Source organism: Lepisosteus platostomus, chromosome 16, assembly GCF_059453375.1.
Source record: "Lepisosteus platostomus isolate fLepPlt1 chromosome 16, fLepPlt1.hap1, whole genome shotgun sequence".
Classification (NCBI taxonomy): Eukaryota; Metazoa; Chordata; class Actinopteri; order Semionotiformes; family Lepisosteidae; genus Lepisosteus; species Lepisosteus platostomus.
In genome coordinates, this window is record NC_142626.1 from 15848362 (window position 1) to 15858576 (window position 10215).

Genomic DNA, 10215 nt, shown 5'->3' on the forward strand with positions numbered 1-10215 from the left:
TTACCATGGGAAGTGCAGTCCACCAGTAAACCTGCATCACCTGCAGGGCGATTTGCATCAACAGCCGCACCAGGTGGTGCAGAATGTCTAAGGTTTGCTGGGAAGGGGGTACAGAGGTGACCTCTATGACTGAGTCTGCTCTACGAGTGTCGCTCGAAGCCCCTCAATTTTATAATTCCCCCATCTCCTGACTTGTACTTCCTCGGATTCCTGACAGCGTTTTGTTTTCTACCATGTCTTTTGGACCACCCCCTGCTCTGTTTTCTCTCTACACTGGTAATCTCAGCTTAGACCCCGTCTTGCTGTACAGACTGTTTGTGCTTCGCAATAGTGTCCATACCAGCTTTGACCACAGCCAGTTTCTGACCAGTTTCTGATTTCTGTTTGCCTGCTTTCCCCTGCTTGTGTCCATCTGGTATACCTGTCCCCTGCTCTTGGGTTCATTTTCCCAAATAAATGGGCAGCAGCTTTGTTCCTGTGCGAGCAGAGCTTTCCTGCGTTTTCACTGTGGTTTTACCATGCTTTACTGCACTGCAATCCACCTTTACCATGGTACACCAGCAAACAAGTATAGAATCTACCCCCACCGAAGAACCCGTCGAGCATGCGTGTTTCTCAGCCTCCAAGCTGTTATCTCATCACGGAAAAGCCTCTGCTCAGATGCAGAGGGCAGAGGTGTGCGGGTTCGAACCCGTCCGACTCTGGCTAACTCATTTCCGACTGGAACACGAGATCTCCGATGCAACTGGGAACAAAGGGATGTCAGCCCCCATAATCTGGAATTCTGGGTGTCCGTCCTCTAGCTGACATGAAAGCCCTAAAGGAGAGGGTGTCTTGGTGTTACCGTATCAAAATCAATATTGATATTGATATTCACCTGCTTTGATAGACATGACGAGGGTCAGAAGACACTGTAGCACATTATATATTATACAGCATATTATAGCATTGACTTTAATATTTGCAATGCTGTACTTCAGTGTTTTCACAGAATCTATACCATCGCATATTTAACCTCTAGCGTATCGCAAGCCTTATACTTTTGATTTCTCAGGAATTTCAAAGCGTTTATTACAAATACTAAAGGTTAGAACCTGTAAAAACTAAACTTGGGTCACGTAAATATCTGAAGTTAGAAGGAGAGGTAAAAGAAGGTAAGTTCTTGTTCAAAAGCTTTTGGTCATAAAACTGCATATGATTCACTGAAAGGGAATTCAGAACCCTGTACTCTACAGTATCTCTGGGCTTATGAAAACATGACTGCGATATCTGCAATCCCCCATGAATATCTTTATATACTCTTTGGGGAATTAAAACCAAGGGGTTTTCTGATATTGTCTTAACTTTTTTGGCAAAATTATTTTACACCATCCATGTCTGTTACAATACTGTAGCAGTCCACCCCCTAGGCACTGCACTGCCCCTTGACCTTTGCCCTTTCACCTTTAGCCAGGCTAGCTCCCTCCTCTTCCTCGTCCTTCTTAAAGGGATGGAAAGTGGGGAAGGACCTTCTCTTCCTTCAAGTCCTCATGTCTCTGTCTCTCTCTCTCTCGCACCTGATCTCCCGCTCTGTGATCGGCTCGCCCGCTTGTGATCTTCCTGGGCTGGATAGCTGAGAGAGCCTGGATCTGCTATTCCTGCCTGGCAATTCTGCACGCGCGGGCGCAGCTGGGATCAGTGCCCTGCGGCTTAATCCATTTAACGGCTTTTAATGACCCCCCTCCTGCCAGGCGCTTGACGCTGCTACGCTGCTTTCCGTTGAAGCGCCTTGTTCTCCTGCATCTGGAGGTGGCTGAGCTCTGAAAAGATGTTACCCGGCAACCGTTGGCGGTGATGGCCTCACAAAACGATTAACCGCGTACAGGCGCTCGCCCCGCTGCCCGTTAATAACATGACACGCATCCCTTTTTCTGAGTGGTGAACCATTCAGGTTAAAAAAACGGTTCAAAGCTTGTATTCAGTACGAAAGGGCGCCGTAATGTAATATAATAGGAATATGATATTGCATAATATAAATTACTATAAAAAGTAATAACATAGGATACTGTTGTATATTATAGCATGTATTCATGTCTAAAATAATGTTGTTAATGATGTAATGCAAAGTTATAAACAATGTTGCATAACTAGATGTTTTGAGTTAGGACTGTCATGATTCAGGCTGTGGTCAGGATAATGATGATGTTATTAATTCCAGTAGACAGCAGGACCTAGTTAATATTTCATCACGGTCTCGCCGTTAATGCTTCAGGATATATATATAAGTTAGCGATCCTTATAAGTAGGCCTGTCAGGACTGCATTTCCCAGAATCCTCTGGGGGCAGTAAGGCGCTGCTCTCCGTCACCTGATTGGTCGCCCAAAGACAATGGATCAGATGACTGTTTAAAAAAAGCAGTAAGCAGAAGTTACCTGGCTCAGGTCTTGGTGCAGACAGGGGTTCTGCCCTCAGCCCCTCAAGACAGTAGGCATCCATTCACACAGACTGACACAGGACGCCTCTGCTTCCTGGGATTTGAACCGTTACCTGACCAATTGTCTTCCTGCAACTGGTCAGGTGACTTGAGAGCAGCAGCTCACTCCCCCAGAGGGTTCTGGGGAATGTGGTCCTGACAGGACTGTTCTCTCATAGTAGTTGTAAATTCCATTTGAAATCCCTGATCCAAAGTGTTGTCCTGTAGTCTATATTCCAAATTTTAGACTTTATAAAAACACTATATTAGGCAATACTACAGTATAGATTATATACTGCTTTGATGTTTGTATCTGGTTGACTTGTGAAGAGGCAGTATATTAGTTGAATGTACAGGGTAGTCAGAAAAATGCTCTGTTGACTGAATTATTCCACGAATTATTAAGTTTGTATTTTGTGTAGACAGTGTACTCCGAATATTCATGTTGGGTACACCATTCTGCTTCTAGAAAACCCCTAATATCATCTTGGCTTATCTTCAGCATTGTGGCATTACTGATTCCAGTCAGTTAATACCCACCCAAAGTGATTCATCTCCTCCACTTAAATTGGTTTTCTGGAATGGTTTTAGCACTTGTGCTCAATGGCCAAGTTCAGTTCCCCCAAAAAAGACACGAGTTAAAGAGGAACATTTCACTCTTATCGTTCAAAGCTGAGATACTGTAAAAAGACCCCATCATCAGCTCCTTAACATCCATAAATCTCATAAAATTAAAACACCCTGAGATGCTTCTTAACAATATTATGACCCTTTGTATCTCAGCAGAGTGTTGTTATTACAGTTTGTAAAACTGTTAAATCTTTTTTGTAAATTTCTAGCAAAAGATGAAGTGACCAGTTTACTGTTGACCTGAAAATATATATTTATAGGTTCTATATATATATAATTAAAGATGTTTTCTGGTCACATGTGCTGGTATCTTAGGGATTTACATGGTAATGAAATGTGCACACAGAAAGTGTCGTTATGGAGCTCCTGTTAGGAGTCTGAGCAGTACCGCTCGATGTGAAGGAGAGGCGACAATCCTGCAGGCAGGCTTCAAGTTAAATACACAGTAGCTGTCAGTAGCAAGACTAGGAATAATACAAAACGGGAGTGTGTTCATCAGTGGGGTTCTTGTAACCATGCATACATATTCTAACTGCTCCATCCAATTCAGGATCACGTGGGGGCCCAAGTCTATCCCAGAAAGCAATGGGCACAAGGCTGGATACACCTTGGACGGGACACCAGTCCATCACAGGGCACACACACACTCACACCAGGGCCAGTTTTCCCAGAAGCCAGTTACATTGACCAGTACGTCTTTGGACCGTGGGAGGAAACTGGAGCACCCAGAGAAAACCCATGCCAACGGGGGAGGGGGACATGCAAACTCCACACAGATAGCACCCCGAGTCCAGACCTGAACCCAGGGCCCCAGCGCTGTAAGGCAGTAACACCTACCACTGCACCTCCATACCCTTTCTGGGTACTGTTAACTGAAAATAGCAGCAAAGAGGTGGGAAGAGGTCAGATAAGTCGATCTAAAGAACTATTACACCACAGGCAGAGGTGATGATGAGCACCAGGGATCCCCTATGGGTTGGAACAGGCCTGGCCAGCAGGACTTCTGAGCCTATGTAGGGCTCAGGGACAAAGTCCAAATGGACAGACGCAGTAGAGTGCTTGTTGGAAGAAAGAATTGACCGGACTACTTTAATAAACATCAGACCCTAGATTGGGGTATATTAAGGAAAGCAGTGAAATTCTCTTCACATTGAAGGTTTTCGTAAGGGAGATCAGTAGGTCGCTTACTGTATCCACTAGCAACTTGATGAGCTGGGCAGGCCAGCTCTCTGTCTCTCATTTATAACTTCTTTATGTTTTCATGAACTGGGGGGAACGTCTAACTTAGCGCATGTCATTTAACCTCATAGTTTACCACCATGGAAAGAGAGCACCCCTCTACATTTCAATCTGACTTGGCCGTGAGTGTTTTCGGTATCAAAAACCAAGAATACGTATTGCATGCTCTAAAACTGCATGAGTGAGGCTGCTGTATTTGTGAAGACAAAGGTCAGCATTGGGTGAGTAGGGCGGCTAGTCTATTGACTTCAGGATCTGTTGTTTCAGTGGAATGTGTGGATTTTGTCAGCTATAAGGATCCGATCCCCAAATTGTCGGTTCGCCTGTCCCCCCCCAAAAAATGCTCTAATTCCTGGTGAAAGTCCCGGATGCTTAGGGCTTAAGGCAGGCTGATACCCCCATACCCCATACCGATGTACCACACACAAGCACACAGGGATAAATTCAGAGACGCCAGGTCTTTGGAAGGTGGGAGAAAGAGGAAGCAACCCGTTTGACTGTAACGGGCCTCAGCGCGCCTGAGCCAGTTCCAGCAGTGACATCACATCTAGCAGTGACATCACATCACCCCCTGCAATGTAGGCCATGTGGAAGATGTAGAACTCTCTCACGGTGGAGGAGCTATCCCCTGTCCAGGGAGGGGCGCTGTGCTGTGAGCGATCAGGATTGAATACCAATAGTAGGGGCAAGTACACGTACACTCTTCACAAGAACATGGGACAGACCATGCAGACTCCACCCAGAAGGTATCTCACTCCCAAATCAAACTCGGGACCCAGAAGCGATGAGGCAGTAAGCACTATTTCCCATGTGACAGTTTACTATTTAGAAATACGTCTATCATTTATCTGAATGTTGAAAACGAGAATGTAGGGCTGATTTTTAAGCATTTTTTTTCAATTCTTTAAGCCTAGCACAACAACACTTCCACACACTCCACCATTATTGAATTCCAGTGCATTCCAGCAGTCTTTGGAGGGGTGCAGAAGGTAATTCGGGTATTTAAATAGATGCCTGCCTGCTCTCTCAGGGTGTCCTCTCCGGCTTCTTAATAGTGCTGTTCTCCTACATCTTCTGTATACAAGTACTGTTGCAGCAGCTAAAAATGTCACCAGGTTTATCAAACAGGTATATGCGTGTGGATTTGCACACCAATCCTACACACTTGATTCAAATCCGAATGAAGGTCCCTATAGAAAGTCCAAGGCAGTATGCCGTACAAATCTAGCTAAAACGATATCAATGTCAGGTGTTAAAGGTCGTAGTGATGCAATCTCAGGAGATTTGAAATCCCTTGATTAATACAGAACATACCAGAGCACAAGAGCCCCGTTGGCCCTGTTTGGTTTCTCGCACACGCCTGCTGGCTTCTGGGTGATTCGTCAATACAGGAATGTGCCGCAAACAGGTCAGAGATGACACCGCAGAGCGGACCTGTTCGGCTCGTCTCGCCAGCCTGGCCGCTGTACCGAATGATCCAAAGGTCAAGAGCTGCCTCCGTCAGCAAAGGCTGGGCAGCAGGATCTGGGAGGGGAGGGGGGCTTGTTTCAGAGCTGATCCTGAAGCAGTCGAGAATGGAAGCAGGGTTCGAGAACGGATTCAGTGACGCCATCTGGCCTGGCCTGCTCCTCAGAGACGCGTTTTGAATAATAACAACACCAATATAGCACTTTACAGGTCATGGGGATCCCCCTCCACCACCAGCAGTGCGCAGCCCCACCTGGATGAGGCGCCAGTCCGCTCCCCACACCCCAGCTCTCAGTGGGGAGGAGAGCAGAGTGATGGAGCCAGTTCAGAGATGGGGGTTATTAGGAGGCCATGATGGGTAAAGGCCAGTGGGAAATTTGGCCAGGACACTGGGGTAACACCCCTTCTCTTTTCGAGAGACGCCCTGGGATTTTTAATGACCACAGAGAGTCAGGACCTCAGTTTTACGTCTCATCCGAAGGACGGCACCTTTTTATAATATAGTGTCCCCGTCATTATACTGGGGCATTAGGACCCACACAGACCGCAGGGTGAGCGCACCCTGCTGGCCCCACTAACACCTCTTCCAGCAGCAGCCTTAGCTTTCCCAGGAGTCTCCCTTCCAGGTACTGGCCAGGCTCACACCTGCTGAGTCTCCAGTGGGGCTGCCGGTGAAGCTAAGCAGGCGTTCAAGTTGACAAGCCGCCCCCAGAACACGCAGTAGCTCTTGACGCGAGCGTTCTTCCGCAGCGAGGGCATTCTGGGAAGGCGCTCCCAGACCTGTAAGGCGTCTCTGTGTCTCTTTCTCTCTCTCTCCCTCTCCTCCTCCACCAGACCGCACTGCTGCCCACAAGGACGTGTGCTTCCTGCAGGTGGACGAGGACCTTATCTGCAGCATGCCCCAGAACCGCCTGCGGGTCACCTACTCCGAGTGCTGCTGCCACTACGGCCGGGGCTGGGGTCCCGAGTGCCGCACCTGCCCCCAGCGCAACTCAGGTACCCCCATCTGCTGCACCTTCGCCATGGTAGAGTTTCCAGGAAGTACAGCAGACTCCCCCAGCAACCCAGGGTGCAGTCAAGCTATCAGGATTCCCTGCCCTGCTGCTAGGGCTAGGGCTAAGGTTAGGGTTAGGATGAGGGTAACCTAACCTAGGCCCTGTGACACTAAACAAGCAGGCTTGTGAATCCAGCTCTTCTAATCCAGTAGAAATACTGCTCTTCTCTCCCAGGCGGTTTCAGTGGCAAATACTGCTCACTGGTTAACTCTGCCTGTGGATCACGCCGGAACATTTCTGCGCTGAAATGTCTGCTACACAACCTGTACTTATTCGCTCGTACATCTCAGTGCATTAGTCATCACAGGGACTAGTGAGCAGGAAGGGCTGCTTCATGTCACAATTTGTGCAAACCCTCGACAACACGGAGACTCTCCAGCATTTTCCCAAAAGTATTTTGTACCTCATTCGGAATGTCGTCAAATTTTGCGATACCGTCAGTGGATTTATTTTTGTCACCAAGATCTAATACCCGGTCTGAGAAATTGGGACTACAGTTCCCATTTTAAAAAATATATATATTTTTAAATTGTTACCATTGTATTGTTCGTAAGAAATGCGTACAGGCAGGCTTGAACTGTTACCCTGTGTTGCAAAATCAGTGCCGGTTCAAATCATGGATTCATGACCGGTCACCATCGTCAATGTGGTCCCCAGCACACATCGCATGATCGAAAAGCTGCTTGGTGTACCAGGGGGCGCAGTTTTCTGGTTTGCGCCCCCTCCCTCCCAGCATGCCTTTCTGTGTCTACGAATGTGCGAAGCCCGGACAATTCGTTTGCAAGGCGGACAGGGGGGCCAACCATCGCCCTTTCTGTCCCAGCCAGTTATCTTCAACCGGCTGTGCGAGCTGCACCTGGACACCGAGTCGGACGGGGAAGGCGAGTTCCTGGCTGCGTTCTCCAACTACAAGCCCGGTGAGCTGGCGTCGTCGGCCCCGGGCAGCGGGCCCCAGACGCCTCTGGGCTTAGTTACTGCAACGAACTTGGCGAACGGCCTGCGTGCTCCTGGATTCTGGGTCTCATCAAGTTAATGACCAATTAAATCCCTCTAAAGCAGGGCTCTCCAGTCCAGATCCCGCAGGGCCTTCTGGTTTCTATTTCAACCTGACTAGTCAATTAAAGAGTTATTTTTTAATATAGTATATATTATAGTATAGTAAATTGTAGTTTATTATAGTATAGTTAATACATATAGTCTTTTACTTCGTATGAAGTCAAGACATTGACTGTTAAAGGTACGAGAGAGTTCGGGACACCAGGGTCAGAATTGTACCTACTGTAGGTAGCATATTGCTATGTGGTCCCTCCCCCTAACTCTCTCGTTCTCATTTACTTATGTCTTCCTGCCACCCGTCCCTTGCTCCATCTCACGTGCCCCTTTCTCCCTTCCCATTATCCGCCCCTCGTGCTGTGCCCCTTCCCATCATCCCTCTTTCCTCTCTGTTCCTATATGTCTCCCTCCTTTCTCCCTTCCCATCATACCGCCTCATGGTATGCCCCTTCCCATCATCCCTCTCTCCTCTCTGTTCCTATACGTCTCCCTCCTTTCTCCCTTCCCATCATCCCCCCTTGTGCCCTTTCCCATCATCCCTTTCTCTCTCTCCACCACCTGTTTCTCTGTCTCCTCCTCCTTCACTGTCCCTCTCTCCCAGAAGGAGACAGTTCGGAAGAGGACTCGGACGAGTGCAGCTGTGCCAACAGGCGTTGCGTGCGCTCCTACCTGGGCACCATGTGTGAGTGCAACCCTGGCTTCAGGCTCGAGCACACCAGGATGCGCTGCATCAGTAGGTACCCTACAGAACACCACCTCCAAACTCCTCTCTCCTTTTTAGTGATTTGCACCAGAAAAAAAGAAATTGTTGCTATGTAACTGGTACCGTGTCAAAATGTAATGAGATGTGATCATATATACTGTTTTAAGTATGTATATTAATGTAAAGCTTTCTAATTTGTGATGGCCTGTATTTTTTTTGTGAAAAGAAGTTCTCTCCTTCCTCCCTTCCCATCATTCCCCCTCTTGCTGCGTCCTTTCCCATCATCCATCTCTCTCTCCTCTCTTTTGGCCATAGTGATGGCAGAACAGTGCTCCGGCACTTAAGAGACCTTCCACTGAAACAGGGGTCAGAGATCAGGGAGAGCAACTGGGCTAGACATCCCCCCCCCCACCAGGCTCTCCCAACACAAACAGCTGCTTAGTTTTGGATTCATTTTGGACCGAAAAATGAGCTTCCTTCCTGTTATTGTCCCAGATACCGAAATTTACTTTGCAAGCAGAATCAAGAAAGCACGCAATACATTTAACACCACATGAACCCATTACCTAATAAGAGACATGCATTAGGAGATAAAATATAAATATAAATAAAATATGCAATGATTTTTTTTCTCCAAATAAAGCAGGTTTATAGCTGTGGGAATAAAAGATAGCCTAGTTGTACTGCACTTGAATCGAGGTGGTCTAAATCGATAGATCTGGATGGAAGGTGTCATGTTGTTCGAAATGATCTCCGCTGTGTAAGGTGATGACGGGCGGTGATTGTACTGGTCTTCTGCGCTGCTTGTTTCTGCCTTCTGTAGCTGTTTTGCACCAGCGATGGTGCTGGTCTTCACAGTCCTGCTCAGTCTGTTTTTGCTGTGTTGCGTGTATTCAAGCTACCAAACCAGGCCAGCCCGCAGTGACTGTTGGGACGGGTTCGGTGGAGTCTAAAGTTAGGGTTGTGGGGACACACATTTGAAAGAGCAGAGAATTCCTCGGGAGGTGGCGGTGCCAAATGGAGTCGCTGACACGTGTTCCCCCCCCCCTCTCTCTCTCTCACCTCCCCCCAGACATCGACGAGTGCGCGGAGCTGAGCGCGCGGGCCTACCCCTGCCAGAACGGCCGCTGCGTCAATGTCCCGGGCTCCTACAAGTGCCTGTGCAAGCAGGGCTTCAGCCACGCCGCCAAGCCCAACGTCTGCGTGCGCAGCGGCCGGGCTCCCTAGCGCCCCCCGCTGGGCGCCTGCTCTCTCTCTCCCCCTCGCCATCCCCCCGTCTCTCTCTGTCTCCATTCTCCCCAGCTCCCCTCTGCCTTCCCCCCCCCTTTCCCCCCCCCCGAGGCTCGTCCAGCTCGCGGGTCTCCCAGCAGGTCATTGTCCTTCTGCTTCCAGTCATTTCCCAGCATTCCTGTGGCAGGGTGCCTCTGGGGCCCTGCCGAGACGAGGAGGAGGGGAGAGGTAGAGTTCACGGGCGACACAGATTCCCGGCTGTCGTCGTGTCGGGGAGGGGGTGGGACCGGGGCAGAGACGCCGAAAAGCCTGCACACAGATTGTAGCATCCCGCCCCAGGTACCTTATTTAAAATGGCCAACTCCCAGAAGGCTCTGCCACCCGGC

General features: G+C 48.7%; 1 protein-coding gene across 1 annotated transcript in view; it reads left to right on the plus strand.

The window, feature by feature from the left end:
- The window catches only part of LOC148646957 (latent-transforming growth factor beta-binding protein 3-like), a 40405-nt gene extending 30579 nt beyond the window's left edge, over positions 1 to 9826 (plus strand). The window contains exons 15-18 of the mRNA XM_088609475.1: positions 6623 to 6784; positions 7671 to 7760; positions 8498 to 8683; positions 9672 to 9826. Coding sequence (XP_088465601.1) covers positions 6623 to 6784; positions 7671 to 7760; positions 8498 to 8683; positions 9672 to 9826 — 593 coding nt within the window. The remainder of the gene's footprint in view (positions 1 to 6622; positions 6785 to 7670; positions 7761 to 8497; positions 8684 to 9671) is intronic.
- The last annotated feature ends 389 nt before the right edge of the window (positions 9827 to 10215 follow it).